Below are 16,320 nucleotides of genomic sequence, written 5' to 3' on the forward strand. Positions count from 1 at the left end.
GCAGCAAGGCCGTCAGCAGGTGCCAGGGTCCTTTGACACATTTACCAGGGCACTTGGCTCTCACCGCAGCATTGAAACCTTTATGGAAATGCATGGGGCAAGATATATTAAAAGGCGTAAAGGTATTTGTGATCATACTCTCTGCCTGGTAACGTACTCCTGGAACTGTATCCTATTTCACGAGTATGGAAAAAGGATTGCTCACCCAAATGTGTTTTCAGAGCATTATTGAAAAGTATGACAAATTCCAAGGGAGCCAGTGTTCACACAGCAAGATGGGAAATGCCGGCATGGCTAATGTCAGGGATTCCGTGTAGCTCTGGAAAAAGATATTTAGAAAAGTCTTAAGAGTATTATTAGAAAATATCTTTTTGGGGACTGAAGAGATAGTCTAGCAGGTAGGGCACTTGCCCTGCACACAGCCAACCTGGGTCCCATCACTCACACCCCATCTGGTTCCCAAGCACTGCCGAGAGAGGTCCCTGAGCACTGCCACCAGGCGTGACCCCCAAAATATCAGAAAAAAAAACATTTTTTTTAGTGGAGAAGGCTGCAAAATGATATTCTGATGTGTAGCCCCTCAGAAAGAAATGCCTTGTACATTAGACTAACAGATTACTCAGCGTGGTTAGCATGAGTTGTTTTAGGGTGACAGAACTACAGATATTTTTGTCATTCTGTGTATCTGTCTGCTGCTGCTATTTATTTTTTGGTTTGGGGGCCACACCCATCTATGCTAAGTGCTTGCTCCTGGCTCTGGGCTCAAGGATTACTCCTGGTGGGATTTGGGGACTATATGTGGCACTGGAGAGTGAATGTGGGTTGGTCCAAGACCAGCATTGTACTATATCTCCATCCTTCTGTTTGTATTTCCCACGTCCATTGCCTTGAATTTTTCTTCAATATAACTTCCATTAAAACTGAGTTTGATTGTAGACTAAATCATTTTATACTCCCAAATCTAAGGCATATTGCCTAGATTTTTAAAAACTCGGCATTACTGTTACCTGTGCTAGTTTCATAATGAACTCAGGATCGCAAAGAGAAATACTAATATTTTGTGCTGCCCATTTGACTTAAGCTGTCCTTTTTAAAGCTACTTTGTGTTTATTTTATTATCCTTATAGGTCATGCTTATTTGCATTACTAAGTTTTTAAATCATTATTAATGGTTGAAATACTCGTTTTGTTATTTTTCCATTTGAGCCTCTCATGATTCACAAAGGACTTAAGTCAGCTTATAAAGATGAATAGAATTGTGAGGCACTTTTAAAAAATTATTTGTCAGGTGGACCTCCACTTTAGCTCTTAGTTTTAGCAGCATTCCTGAAAGAAATGAACAGTTCACAGAGCCAGAGAGATTCTGCAGGGGTTAAGGTACTCGCAATAAATGCCAGTTTAATCCTTGCAACCGATTATGGTCCCCTGAACCCAGCCAGTAGTAGCCCCTGAGCACAGAGCCAGGAGTAAGACCTGAGCACAGAGCCAGGAGTAAGACCTGAGCACTGCTAGACATGACCCAAACACCACCAACAAAAAAGAAATGAGAGTTTTAAAATTATTTAGAAAAAAACCCTGAAAATTGAGGGGCTGGAGCGATAGTACAACGGGTAGGGCGTTTGCCTTGCACACAGCCAATCCGGGTTCAATTCCCAGCATCCCATATGGTTCCCTGAGCACCGCCAGGACTAATTCTTGAGTGCAAAGCCAGGAGTAACCCCTGAGCATCGCCAGGTGTCACCCCAAAAGCCAGAAAAAAAAATTTTAAGTAATTCAGTAGCTAGACTTTTAAAAACCTGTATCTTAGGGAAAGCGTGTCCATTCCAGATGCTTGAATTAGTGGGGCCAAGAAGTCTCATGGGTCCTCAAAGGGAGGCCATTTTATTAATATCCTTCATGAGGCCAGAGAAATAGTATAGTGGGTGGGTAAGGCACTTGCCATGAATGTGACCAACTCAGGTTCGATTCCTGGCATTCCATATGGTCTCCCAAGCCCTACCAGGAATGATTCCTGAGTGCAGAGCCAGAAGTAACTCCTAGCATCACAGGGTGTAGTCAGAAAAACGAATATCCTTGAAAACATCCTTACAGAATGTAGTGTAATAACCACAAATGTTTGTGCATCAGTGCCATCTTATTAAGTGCACTTGAACAAGCAGTAACTTGAGATTTTATAAGCAAGTATAGTTCAATTAAGAGATGGAAACAAGAATATCAGATGAAAACTTTTAAGACAAACCTGCTGGAATTATCTAATCACTTTTATATACTTCTTTTGAGATATATTCTTTGATTCTTTGACTCTTAACTACAAATGATGAACCCTTCTTCACAGTGGATATAATGATTAGATATAAAGGTATTATTATATACTAGATTTTATCCCATAATAAAGACCCTATATAGCTAAGGTTACTTTCTGTTTACTATAGTTAAAAGAAATGTTCTAACTCAGATGCTAGGAATGGGTTTTATAGACTCTCTAAGAAAACCTGTTAATTAGTGATACATTACGTTTCTCTGATTATATCTTTCATCCCATGGTCTTTATAAAAAGATGGTTGATCAGGATTAGTAAATCAGCCTGTAGCCATGAAATAACTTGGAGTGAAATGATCCATGTGGATAGTAACCCTAATAACCTAATTTCGTCTCTTTTTATGACTGTGTTCATTGCAGTAGAACCACCAAGACAGCTCTATTTATAAAGTCTCCCAGAAACTACAGTCAGTGAGCAACACTTGAATATGAACAAAAAAATTATAACTTTAGATCCTTAGGTAAGAGGAAAGAAGCTAGAAGTGAAGGCAGGCAATTTGTTCATTTGTACTTTATAATCTGTCATCTTTACAAAGTGCAATTTAAAATTTGTGAGTGTAGACAGTCTTCAAGATTGAAATGTGTAATTTCTTTTTTAGGATATGGACTTTGTACGTTTCATCATTAACTGCTTTAAGGTATACTACCCTAAATATGTCTGTAAGTAACTTACTCCTTTTATAAAAATATACTAATAAAGTTGTAGAGAATGCATGAGAATTATTGAGCTTAATATTAGTTTAGATTTTCATACCTAAAACATTATTTTCTGATGAAGAGTTTAAATGTGTTCACAGAAGTTTAAGTGCATTTCCTACTAGCTAAATGGGAAAGTACTTCATTGTCTCATATTTTTAAGAGTTCAAACAGCTTATAACACACATACATAGGTATAAAAGTATCATTTACTTCCAATATTTTCCCATTTTCCTAATCTTTTGATGGAGAAATGTCTTTTGAAAACATTATCTCAACTTCTGATAAGAATAGTTAAACCATATTGGTAAGTAATACACACTGTGCTAAGCAATGCTGATATCTAAACAAATTTTCATTAATAACATACTTGACTAAAGTTACTACATTTAAATCTGGCATTTGGAGTGAGTTTGCTTTTAATTGTGATTCTTCCATTAAGGAACTAAGTGAAGAGCGCCTAAATCTTAACTCCTTATTTTTTTGTTCATTGGACCTATCTGCTAGTTTCTTCCTTGGGAAATCAAGACACCAACCCACATGAACAGTCCAAATATATCCAACCCCCATTGATTGCAACATTTGAAAAGACAGAAGGGAGACAACAGAGGCATGGGAAAAAAAGGAAATTCACATGTCTGCTGAGCACAGCCCTGGCAAATACCACAGTTACGGGCTTTAGGAACTCATGGATTTAATGACAGTAAAGCTAAGCCTTAAACAACAGCCCTTAGCTGGTTTTTCCCTTGGTGCAAAATGAAAGTACATAGCTGCTTGTTTGAAAGACAGCTACTTGTCAGTTGAAATAGCCAAAGGCGTGTGTTTAAAAAAAAAAAAAAAAACACTTCTCCGCATCATTATTACCTGACAAGATACATTTAAGATTCTTTTGATCAGTCCGTTAATAATAAATCATGTATAACAGTGTTTTTAAAATAAAGTCAAAGGACTATGTATAGATGAATTAGAGCACCTCGTTTCAATCAAATGGAGGAAATATATTTACATAGGTGGTGTTTTGTAGATACTAAATTTTGTGAAGCCATAGGTTGATGATGCTTCAAAATCTGTCAGGAACTGTAACTATTACATCTTAATATCTTGAATTCACATCATTTAGGCATATCCCCGTTGAAGTCTGAAAGGAAATCAGGGGTTCTCTTCACAGTTACCTTGTTCCTACATGCACATTACATGTCTTTCACTAATACAATCATTTGACGAGTTCTCTGCTCAGAGAGGAATGAAATTACTTTTTTTGATTCACTTGGAATGAAGAATGAATTGGATATAAAACATCCCCTTTGTGGTTTTTGGTTGTGTCTCACAATTGTTAATGGGGCTGTTTAATATCTTCATCTCAGTATGCAAATAATACTTGTGTATACTTTAGAAGTATTGGCTTCCTGGTGTTCATAATATTAGGAAAAGTGAAAATAATGTTGTTTAAAACATAATGATTTATTAAAAGTGGAGGGCCAACTGTGAGTGGTTTAACAGTAGACTCTCTAGAAAATTATAAGTGAGAACATAAATGATGTGAAAATCGTTTTAAAGTTCATTGGAATTCAGTAATATGACACGTCAAATTCAAAGGCCTCACTCACCTACTTAGCTATTTCATTTTGTTCCTCTCTGAAAACAGCAGAAGCCATAAATGAACAAAAGAGTAGACTGGGGCTAGGAATGTTGGAAAAAAAACAAAGAATAGGCTGTTTGCCAAAAGATGGTGATTGTACATTATTCATTTTCCAAGAGCCACCCGCCTGGGTCGGCTCCTCACTGTTTCGAAGGAGTTCATTTCATTCTAACACCACTCACTCTTCAGAATTAATTAAAGCGCAGTCGACCAATGCGGTCGCTAGTTACATTTAGATCGCCAGTTTTTTTCTAGGCCAGATACAAGTGAGAGTGCGATCATGGTACTAAATCTCTTTCAACGAATCTTTTTCATCTTTCAGCAAAAATAGTGATCTATGATATGCCTTGGATAATGAATGGTAAGTAACTACTGAAATTTTCATTTTAAAAATGTCTTTTCTTTCCTGATTTCCTCAATGTAGCCATCCATGCTCCTATGTGCTGTTGTTTTTTGAATGATTCTCCCATGACTGGCATGCACTCTCGGAGGCCAAGCCAGGAAGCACCGCGGCTGCTCCTAAGTAAACCGGGCTAATATTCTGCCCGCACGCTCTGAGAACCCCATTAGTTTTCTCTAAAAAGGGCTTCAAGATGTTTAATTATTCAGATAAATCTAGAGCCAGAAGCCTCAGCTTGTCACCCACAGATGAGCAATGTCACAAAATGCAGCCTTTGGCTAGGCTTTCTCTGGGCTTTAGGTGTTGAAAAAGCAGGTAGAATCCAAATTGTACCCCAAATCTCAAGTCACATAATCCTTATGACAGTCATGATGTTTTTTGGGGAAAAAAACTTTGTCTAAAGGATTGAAAAGTATTCTTGGCTAACTTTAATGTGATTATAAATTTTATTTTGTGTTCAGACCATACAGTTTTATGTTTACCAAATTCAGTTGCTATACTAGAAAAGAGCAGGGAACCCCCATGTAACCAAAGTTTCGTTCTTTGGAAAGTTCAGCACAGTGGACTAAACTTCAGCCGACACTAATCAAGAAAAAAACAACGGAAGACTTAGAGCTAGAAAGATAGTCCAGTAGTTGAGGTGCTTGCCTTGCACACAGCTGAGTCAGTTTCCGTCCTAGCACCCCATGTGGTCCTCCAAGCCCTGACAGGAGTGATCCCTGAGTACAGAGGCGGGATTATTGTTGCTAGGCAGCCCCAAAACCAGCCAAAAAAAGGGGAAAGATGTACCAGAACCAAGAGTCAAAGAAGGGGAAGTTACTCATGATTCTATAGACGTTAAAAAAAGGTTTATAAGGGAATACTATGAACAAATGTATGCCAAGTGACAGATGATCGACTTAACATCGACATTCCTTGAAAGACACAAACTACTGAAATATTCTAGAGGAAGTTAAATGTATGTAACAAACCCCTTGAAATAATAATCTAAAAACTTCTCGTAAGATCTAGAGCCAAAGGGCTGCACTCATAATTTCTATAAAACACAGAATGCATCAGCACTGACCCTGGAAAGTATCTTCCAGGGTCCAGAGATGGTACACGGCTCCAGTGCGCACCTTGCAGGTAGCTCATCCCAGTTTGATCCCCAGCGCCACAGAGTTCCCCCCGCCCCACTTCCCCAGGTGATGGTACTCCTGGGGATCCCCGCCACAAAAATAAAACAAACCTTTGCTAACCCATGGGGCAAGTCTCTCCCTGATGTCAGGATGCCGTGAAGGGAAAACTAAAGAGCAGTACCCCTTATGAATGTAGGTGTACCACCAAACTATTTAGAAAAGTGCTAGCAACATAGACAAAGGATTATCAGCTTGGGCCAGGTAGAATTGAGGAGAAGAATGCAAAGAGTGCAAAGATTCTCAGTATAAGAGAATCAGGGCCATCCAGTATATCAATCAACTGAAGAAAAAAAGAAATGGGAACATCTCAACAGACACAGAAAAAAAAAACACCTGACAAAATCGATTACTCTTCTCACAGCAAAAGCACTCAAGAAACTGTTAATAAAGTGCAAACAGTTAGAACAACTACAGAACTGGAGGGACCAAGGTAGTCCACCTAGAAATACATTCATTTCTTAGACCAGTTGCAAGTTTGGGGGTTCTAAGACCCCCTACAGTTCCCTCACTACTGAGTGGGAGCTGTCAGATTCATGGTTATAGCTTATTACAGGAAAGGGTTTGGATTAACTGAGCCGAGGGAAAGAAAACCCAGGGCAGAATCCACATCAGCACACAGAATAGAGCACCGTTCTAGCCCGTGACTAGATATGTGGCAGTAGGCGTGGAATATTTCTTGTAGTGATGCTCACAGAAAGCTCAGCGACGAGAGGTTATATAAGCCCCCACGGTGCAAGCATGAACAAAGGATTGCCCACATGGCAAATCTCCTGCCTCCAGCCTTTCCAGAGGGTTATTGGTGCTGTGTGACCCAAAGCCTCACCAGAAATCCTGGTGTTCCTGTGTGGTCCTGTACCTCCAGGCAACGAAGACACCTTCGCCAGGCTTGAAGATTACTTCCCAGGAGTCAAAGCAAAGTGCAGATGTTTCTTAGAGCAAGGTTAAGTCTTCACAGAAGCTCTCTTCTCCCTCCTGATAAAGGGCATGCATGTAAATACTGTACCTATGAAAACCACAGCTAATACATACCATGCTTACCTAGGAATGAAGGACTAAATGTTTTTGCTCTAAGATTTTAGATGGCAATGTTATCTGTATTATCAAAACACCGAAGGAAGCAAAAGAAAACAGGTATCTAAGTAGGATGAGAAGGAATAAAATCTGTATTTGCATGTGGCATAATCTATACAGCAAATCAAGACAGAATAGTAAAAAGTGAACTTCTAAAAGAACAAAACTTGAAGACCTGTACTTCCTAATTTTAAAACTCATTCTAGAACTTTAAGTGTAAGTGTAGGACACTGTGGTATGCTCGTAGGGAAAGTATAAACACACACACACACAAACAGTTGCAGCTTTATTCATAAAAGTACAAAGTAGTAGCAACTAGAATGATCATCAATGAACAGATGGATAAACAAATGCTGTAGAGTAAGAAAATGAAATATTTTTCAGCCATAAACAAAGAATTGAAAGCTGGAGAGGTAGATTAATAGGGATTAGGTGCTTACCTTGCATGTGACTGACCCAGGTTCCATCCCTGGCACTATATATGGTCCCCTGAGCACCACCAGTTGTGGGCCCCTCAAAAAACAATGAACTGAATACATACTTGCTGTATCATGCAGGAACCTTGAAAACACATCAAATGAACCATGTTAGGAAAACTACATATTTCATTACTCCACTTATGAAATGTCCAACCAAAACTGGCACATCCCATCAAGATGGAAAATTAATGGGTGATTGCCAGAGAATGAAAGAAGGGGAAAATAAGTAGAGATTTCCAGTGGGTGAAGGTTTCTTTTTTGGTGTGATAAAAACTGCCTACAATTAGATACCAGTAAAGATTGTAGAACTCTGCAGATATACTGAAAACCTTTGAAGTATGTACTTTAAAAGGGTGAATTTTATAAATCAAGTCATATCTCAAAACTTAAGAAATGTAATTATACACTTTAGTTTATTCCAGTAGCATAGCTTCAAACATGTCAATTTGCAGACTTTAATTGAAATAAATGACAAGTTAAGTGTTATGTAAAAAAAAATGAAACATGATTAGCTAAAGTTAAAAGGCAATTTTCTGAACTATTTAATGCTTATCATGCTACTTTATCCCCAGATTTTTTTCCCAGTGACATTCTTACAAATGTAATGCAATATAATGTTCCTCTCTTAATGTCCTTAGAAGGGGCTTAGACTGTCAGGATGGAACCAAGGTTTAGAAAATAAGTAGAAATAAGAAACAGCATGACAGAATGAGATGAAAATTATTGTACCGTGTCTTTGAAGACAGTTTCCTCCTGCAGCTCCTGAAAGTTCCCCTACATTTACATAAACTGCCGAGCTTAGAGGAAGAAGTTAGCATTAGAACAGAAGTTTGGGTCCTGCTCATACCCCCAGAAGAAGGGAGAACTCCCTCCCATCTGAGGTATTTCAGATCAGGGCTGTATGAGAAGCATAAGCAATGACTCTTTGCTTACTATGATATCACTGTTCTCTGAAATCACAATGCAGTTTGATTCATTTTCTGGAAATCTTAGCTGTGGGATCCCTGAAGGATTTGAGCAGAGGCCAAACCCCTGATGCCTTCGTTTATTGATGAGCATCAGGGTAATTGGCTCTTCCTCCATCCTCTTGAAAGAATCGTAACCCATCAGGAGCATTCACAGTCTAACTGTCCGCCGGAACCGTGGCGTGCTAAGTATGGAGCCTTAGAGAAACACAGGTATAGACAAAATTCCTTTTAGGGCACTTGGGTTAGGGCACGTGTAGGAAAAATTAAGCAAAAGGATGAATGAAAAGAATATAATGAAGTGACATTTTTTCCCCCTTCAGCTGCTTTCAAAATTGTGAAATCCTGGCTGGGTCCTGAGGCAGTGAGTTTATTGAAGTTTACGGGTAAAAACGAAGTTCAGGACTACGTGAGCGTTGAGTACCTGCCTCCGCACATGGGCGGAACTGTAAGTAGAGTGCTGGGAAGTGCTTTTCAAAGTCAGACCCTAACAAGGCAGTCTTGGCCGTATCCTTCGTTCAAGGGAAAAGGGAAACCAGTGTCCTAGCAAACAAAGACCACAGATACTCTATCACAGCAAGCAATGTTACTGACAGATTCTGTTTCTGTTTTAAACATTTCAGTTTGAAATTGATTATACATCTGCATGGTTCTAAATGGAAAAGTGTCCAATATTCTGAAACACATCTTTGGCAAAGTCTCTCTGCTGCTCTCCCAAACATTTAGTTCCTCTCTCAAGTTCCATTCTTCAGAGTTATTTCCAGAATATAGGTTGTCCATAGAAGCAATTGTAGTGCCTGCATGATAAATATAAGCAAATACATGTATCCTTTCTTCCCTATCTTTCATAAGCAGGAGGTGATCTGGCAAATCTTCTTGTCTTCACAACTTGTCTTAGCATTTCAAATGAATTTGTGAGAGGCTGTCTTCCTCTTGTGTATAGTAGTTCATTGTCTAGAAGTGAATCATAAATGTGTAATGTGAACACATATGCGTTCTATATATGTCTGCTCAGTCCATCTGCTTATTGTTTCCTTGTCAGTTTTCTGTCTGGCTGACGTTCCCCTGATCTAAATGCAATGTTCAACACCCTATTACTTGGGTATTGTCAGTAACCCTAGTTCTGTTAATAATTACATGTTTCAACACTGCTCTATTTGGTAAATATGTAGTAGCGCATGTTGTATCTTCTTGATGAATTGACCCTTCATTTTACATACAACATCCATCCATATTTCTTCTTACTTTTTTTAATTCAAGTCTCTTTTTTTACGGATCTTGTACCCATTTGCTTCTAGGATTGTTTTTCAGTCCTGAGTGTTTTGCTTGGACTCTTGGATGGCTTCCTGTACAGAGCAGAAAGTTGACCTTCGTTTTTTCAGCTCATCCAAGCACACTGCTGATGGTCTCTGTTTGGCCTCGGAACTCCCCCTAGGATTTTGTCTCCTTCTGTCATTTGGGCTTTCTACCTCTGTCCCCTCATTTTGTCTTGGCACTCTATTCCCAGGGGTCCTGTGAAACCACTCTCTTTTCCATTCTTGGTGTATTGACTTGTTGGCCCCCGTGCTGGTCTCTCTGCTGCTATGGAGGCTGAATCCCGAGCACCCTGTGGCTGCCGAGAAGCCAGCCTCCAGAGCTGCAGGAACCTAGGCGTTGGCTGCAGGGTGCCTTGGGCACCAGCCCCCCCAGGGGCTGCTGAAAGGCTCTGCACGCTCTTGTCAGCTCTCATCAGCTCCGGGCCTCAGCTTCTGCAGAGGGAGGCGTTCCCTTGGCCTTTGCAGACTGGGGCTGACCCACAGCTTCTGCAGGCCAGGACTAGAATAATGGAGCCTCTAGCTGCGGGAGAGAGGGGCGTTCCGGGGATGCTGTGGACCAGCGCTCCCCGCGCAGACCTCAGAGGGAGCTCAGACCAGATGCAGGGGTCCCCCCAAGCCCCAAGCAGGTTACGAACCACAGACAGTGCAGGGACAGGGCCCTGCTCCCATGTTTCAGCCAGGTTGAGCTGTGTCTGTGCAGTGTCGCTGTTCTGGGGGCAGACCTGTCCCTCCTTCCTTGTCTTGTGTCAATCCTGCCCAGGGGTCTGCGCACATTTCCTTAGAGCTGAGTCCTGCGCACTGCCCCACTGAGGGGACCGTGCCAACCAGCCCCGCAGTCCCCAGAGAGGGGGGACTCTGTGCCTGGGCGTGGCAAGATGCTGGTCAGCCTTTCCTTCCCCACAGATGCTCGCTCTGTGGTTTTTGTTTGGGCTCCGTGCCCTGCAGTGCGGTGCTCGGGGCCGGGGGTCACTTCTGCAGCCTCCTGCTAGGCTTAACCTCTGTGCTAGCTCTAGGGCCTCCTTTCTGATGACTCTCTCTCTCTCTTCTCTCTCTCTCTCTCCTCTCTCCTCTCTCCTCTTTTCTCGCTCTCTCCTCTCTCTTCTCACTCTCTCCTCTCTCCCTCTCTCCTCTCTCCTCACTCTCCTTGCTCTGTCTCCTCTCTCTCTCCTCTCTCTCTCCCTCTCTCTCTCCCTCTCTCTCCCTCTCTCTCCTCTCTCTCCTCACTCTCCTCACTCTCCTCACTCTCCTCACTCTCCTCACTCTCTCTCCTCTCTCTCCTCACTCTCCTCTCCTCTTGTCTCTCTCTCCCTCTCTCTCCTCTCTATCCTGTCTCTCCTCACTCTCCTCGCTCTCTCTCTCCTCTCTCTCTCCCTCTCTCTCTCCTCTCTCCTCACTCTCTCTCCTCTCTCTCCTCACTCCTCGCTCTCTGTCTCCTCTCTCTCTCCTCTCTTTCTTCCTCTCTCTCCTCTCTCCTCACTCTCCTCACTCTCCTCGCTCTCTCTCCTCTCTCTCCTCTCTCTCCTCTCCTCTCGTCTCTCTCTCTCCCTCTCTCCTCTCTCTACTGTCTCTCCTCACTCTCCTCACTCTCTCCTCTCTCTCTCCTCTCTCTCCTCTCTCTCTCCTCTCTCTCTCCTCTCTCTCCTCACTCTCCTCGCTCTCTCTCCTCTCTTTCCTCTCTCTCCCTCTCTCTCTGTCTCTCTCTGTCTCTCTCTCTCTTCCCCCCACAGACTCACAGCTTTGTTGTGTCTGAGGAGGAGGTGAGCCCAGGAGCTCTCTAGCTTGCAGGATACCCCACAATGTTTTACAGAGCCTAGAGGATGTGTTTTAAGGCCCTGAGTTTGATCCTCAGCACACGTGGCCGTCCAGGACTGCCAGAAGTGGCCTCTGTTAGGAAACGAAGCATGAGCACAGTTTAGCCGCACAGTGAGAGCCCGCCCCGCACTGCCACTTCCTACAGGCAGCCACTGCTCTGCCTCCTCCCAGAGATTTTCTAACTGTTCCTTCGTTCGAGAATAGCTAGTGAACCCCATATATTGTTTTGTTGTGTCCTGATCATATTTTATTTTAGGGTGTACTATTTTGATTCTAGAAGTCTGATTTTTGTTTGTTTGGGGGGGGGGTCACACCTGGTCCTGCTCAGAGCTACTCCAGGCTCTGTGCTCGGGGAACCCTGTGGTGCCAGGAATCCAAGCGAGGCCCACTGCATGTAAGGCATGCCCCCGGCCCGCTGTGCTCTCTCTCCAGCTGAGGTCGGATTGTTTTTCTGACTTCTTTTTGGTTTGGGTTTTGGGGTCACATCTGGTGATGCTCATGTCTTACTGCTGACTTGTGCTCCGGGATCATTTCTGGCGGTGGTCGGGGAACCATGGATGGTGCAGGGGATTAAATCCAGGCCAGCTTCAGCCAAGGCAAACACCATATGCCTTATAATATCTCTCCAGCACCTGATTTTTTTTTAACTGTGGGAGAAGATTCAACTTTGAGGCTATATCAGTGTATTTTATGAATTCCATTTCAACGGCCATCAGTTGTTTTCTCATCTTTTGCCATTACTAATGGTGCCAAAATGACTATCACTGTAAGTAACTCTTGGTACACCCATATGGTGGTTTGTACAGATGAGCTCTTAGAAATAAAATCATTTACATTTCCCATAAGCGATATTGTGGGGGTTTAAAAAATAATTTAAAAGACAAGTTTTGATTTTTCTACAAACTCATTATTTCTTTTTTCCTGGTTCTGTTATCTATGACTTTGGTCGATTTGTCTGTAAAGCTACTACTTGAGCCACCTGAGTATGGACTGTGCAAGTCACATATATAGATTTTTTTTCAACAAGTAGTCTTCTGTATTGCTGGACTAGAGCAATAGCACAGCAGGTAGGGCGTTTGCCTTGCACGAAGCCGACCCGGGTTCGATTCCTCGGTCCCTCTCGGAGAGCCTGGCAAGCTCCCGAGAGTATCCCGCCCACATGGCAGAGCCTGGCAAGCTACCCGTGGTGTATTCGATATGCCAAAAACAGTAACAACAAGACTCACAATGGAGATGTTACTGGTGCCTGCTTGAGCAAATCGATGAACAACAGGACGACAGTGCTACAGTGCTACCTACAGTCTTCTGTATAGGAAAGTTTTATAATCATGGGCTCAGCCAACCAAGAATATTGGTAACTTAGAAGCCATAGGTGCAAAAAGGTCCTGAACCGATCCCCTGCAGTTGCAAGGGGTGACTGTCCTTAAGATTTAAGAAAGTCAAAATTTGCATGTGGATATTTGGGCCAGTGTTGGCACCCCTAAGTGCCCCTGACCTTCATGGGTTAAGGGTCATTTTTGCTAACAAAACGTTTTTTTCTATTCCTGGCATGTGTGGTACATATTTTCTCACTTGTGCTCTTTTTTTTAAAACAAAAACACAATATTTTGCTTTCTAGTTTTGTTCTTTGAGTCAAACTTAGCAGTGCTCCAATGGCCACGTGGTACCATTGCCTGGGATTGAACCAGAGGCTCGAACCCAGAGTTCCCACATGCAGAACATGTGCTTATCGCCTGGCGCCATCTCCCAGGCCACTCTGTCTGTCCTTTTTAATATTTTTCAGCTAGTGGGAGTATTTAGTTTGTTGGTATTCGGTTTACTGAGTTATGCCACTGTTTCTTCAATTGCTTTATGTAGCATTATTATATTTATGTGGCTTTAAACATACACATGTACAGGGACCACATTGCTCACTTGAAGGACTGGAGCACATGCTTTGTAGGCAGGGAGCCCTTGTGTGATTGCTCGAACCACATGGACCCCCCCAGGCGTCACCAGGGGTGCCCCCTCAATACAAGTTGTATTGAAAGCACATCGAAAGCACATGCCCATTGAAAGCTTTTATCTTCTTGGAATTCTTTTTAGTGTTAAGAGTGAGCTGAAAGGGGCTCGAGCGATAGCACAGCGGGTAGGGCGTTTGCCTTGCACTCGGTCAATCCAGGTTCGATTCCCAACATCCCAGATGGTCCCCTGAGTACTGCCAGGACTAATTCCTGAGTGCATGAGCCAGGAGTAACCCCTGTGCTTCGCTGAGTATGACCCAGAAAGAAAAAAAAGAGTGAGCTTAAAGATTCAACTTCTATTTCCCCCAAAGGTTGGCCTGTGTCCCCGTACCGCTTACTGTCCTTCCCACTTGAAAATGCTCCTCTTGTTTGACGTGTCACTATATAATCGAGTCTGATCTCTTGGCGGATGGAATATGTTTTAACTTCCGCAAGGGGATGATTTCTCTCTCAGCTCCTTACTAGGCCGGTCTGACATTCCTTTCTTGTAGGACCCTTTCAAATACAGCTACCCTCCCCTAGTAGATGACGACTTTCAGACCCCCCTGTGTGAAAATGGGCCGATCGCCAGTGAGGATGAAGGATCCAGTAAAGAAGACACTGAGAGTGATAGTAAAGAAACCTTGGAAACAGCTTCTAATGAAGAACCACCATCAGCTACCAAAAAGGTAATTTGGGCAGTAAAATGAAACTAAGCCAAATGATGTGGCTTAGCCCCCAGTCCTCCCACTTAACTGGCTCAGCCACTGGGGGCTGAGCCACTTCCTTGCTGTCCTTCCTCGCCTCTGTATCAAGAAAGAGGAAGATGGCAGTTGGTGGCCGCTAGAGCCCGAGAGTGTTGAAGACTGATTCCATCCCCGGTAGAAAAATCGCCAGGAAGTACATGGAGGGGATGGTTTTACCTGATTCTGTTTCTCATATCAGATTGGCAGGAAGTACCTGGAATCATTCAGGTATCACGGGATCATTCTACCTAAAATACTTTTTATTTATGCAGAAGAAAAATGAATTCATCTGAACTTTACTTTCAAGTACTTCCTCTTATTTATTTTTTTTGTTTTAGGGGACCCACAGAACTGGGACCGGGATGGGGGCGGGCAACTCCCAGTGGGGCTCTTAGCACTCCTGCCAAATCCCAGCCCTCTCATTTATAAAATAAGCACTTAATTCTCATCATTCTATGAATCATCAGCTGCTTAATAAATATAATTTAGAATGCATTTAAAGACTCCTTAGGAAAGGAGCAATTTGTATTTTCTACAGTGACCTATTTATAAAAGGCTCTCAACTATGTGAATGGTCATGATAAAGTTCATTAAGCATGTAACTGAGACAATAAATTTGTCAGAGTGCAATTTGCATTGAACCGATTGTTATATTTGCTTTTTTACCTAATAACTCACTCCTCTGTTATTGTGAAACAAAATTTCTTCCCTTCATGTTTTGTCTTCAGATCAGCGTAACTAAAGAAGAAAGCGAAAAAGTTGATTCCAAAATGAAAACTTTCAAGAAACCACTGAGTGTGTTTAAAGGGCCCTTACTACACATCAGGTAACACTCAAGGATGTTATTAGCTATGCTTTTATAACTTTACCATCATGTAAGAACTTGAAATCAAGCAAACCTCTGTAGTTTTTTCAATTTTTATTTATTTTTTAAGGTTTTCTTTTATATACTCACTGTGAGATAGACACTTACAAAGCTGTTCATGGTTAGATTTCAGTCCTACAGTGTTCCAACACCCACCCCTCCACAGTGTACATTTCCCATCACCAGTGTCCCCAGGTTCCCTCCCATCACCCCCACCCCCTACCCCCTGCCTGCCTCTAATTCGGGCACTTTTCTTCTCTCTCTCTCTCTTTCTTCTCCTCTCCTCTCTCTCTTTTCTTGTCTCCTCTCTCTTTCTCTCTTCTCTCCTCTCTCTCTCATCTCTCTCTCATTGTGGTTTGCAATACATATACTGAAACGTTGTCATGTATATCTCTTTACCTGCTTTTAGCACTCAGTTCTTGTCCAACATGATCATTTCCAGCTATTATTGTCATACTGTTCTCTTTTCTATCTTACCTACCCTCCGCCCTCCCCCCACAGTACTGGTTTTTTTTAAAGAATGGAAATACAAACATAATGGTTATGTGAAGATTTACCTTGGTCTCCAGACATAGTAGATACTTAAGGTGTTCATTCCATTAAGTGTGTTTAAGGGCCCTTATCCTACATTATGCAATAAAAGTGAATATTCATTATTAGCTATAAATCTAAATGCCATTTCTCTCTTTACTGATATTATTAGTCTTGCAAAAATTTGAGGATGCCAGAAATGGCATTTATCGATTTGACCTTCCAGAAGCCAAGACTGAATTAGGGGGAAAAAAAGGTTTTTATTCAATTCAAGTTTCAGCCTATCTCTATTTTTGTTTCTAGGTTATTTGACCAAAAAAA

At 42.0% G+C, this 16,320-nt stretch overlaps 1 protein-coding gene across 1 annotated transcript in view; it reads left to right on the top strand.

Annotated features, from left to right (window-relative positions):
• MOSPD2 (motile sperm domain containing 2) overlaps positions 1-16,320 on the top strand; it is a 53,544-nt gene that overhangs the window by 24,440 nt on the left and 12,784 nt on the right. The window contains exons 6-10 of the mRNA XM_004612201.2: positions 2,919-2,979; positions 4,977-5,015; positions 9,071-9,195; positions 14,370-14,546; positions 15,332-15,429. Of these exons, the coding sequence (XP_004612258.2) occupies positions 2,919-2,979; positions 4,977-5,015; positions 9,071-9,195; positions 14,370-14,546; positions 15,332-15,429 (500 nt within the window). The remainder of the gene's footprint in view (positions 1-2,918; positions 2,980-4,976; positions 5,016-9,070; positions 9,196-14,369; positions 14,547-15,331; positions 15,430-16,320) is intronic.

Source organism: Sorex araneus, chromosome X (assembly GCF_027595985.1).
Source record: "Sorex araneus isolate mSorAra2 chromosome X, mSorAra2.pri, whole genome shotgun sequence".
Lineage (NCBI taxonomy): Eukaryota > Metazoa > Chordata > Mammalia > Eulipotyphla > Soricidae > Sorex > Sorex araneus.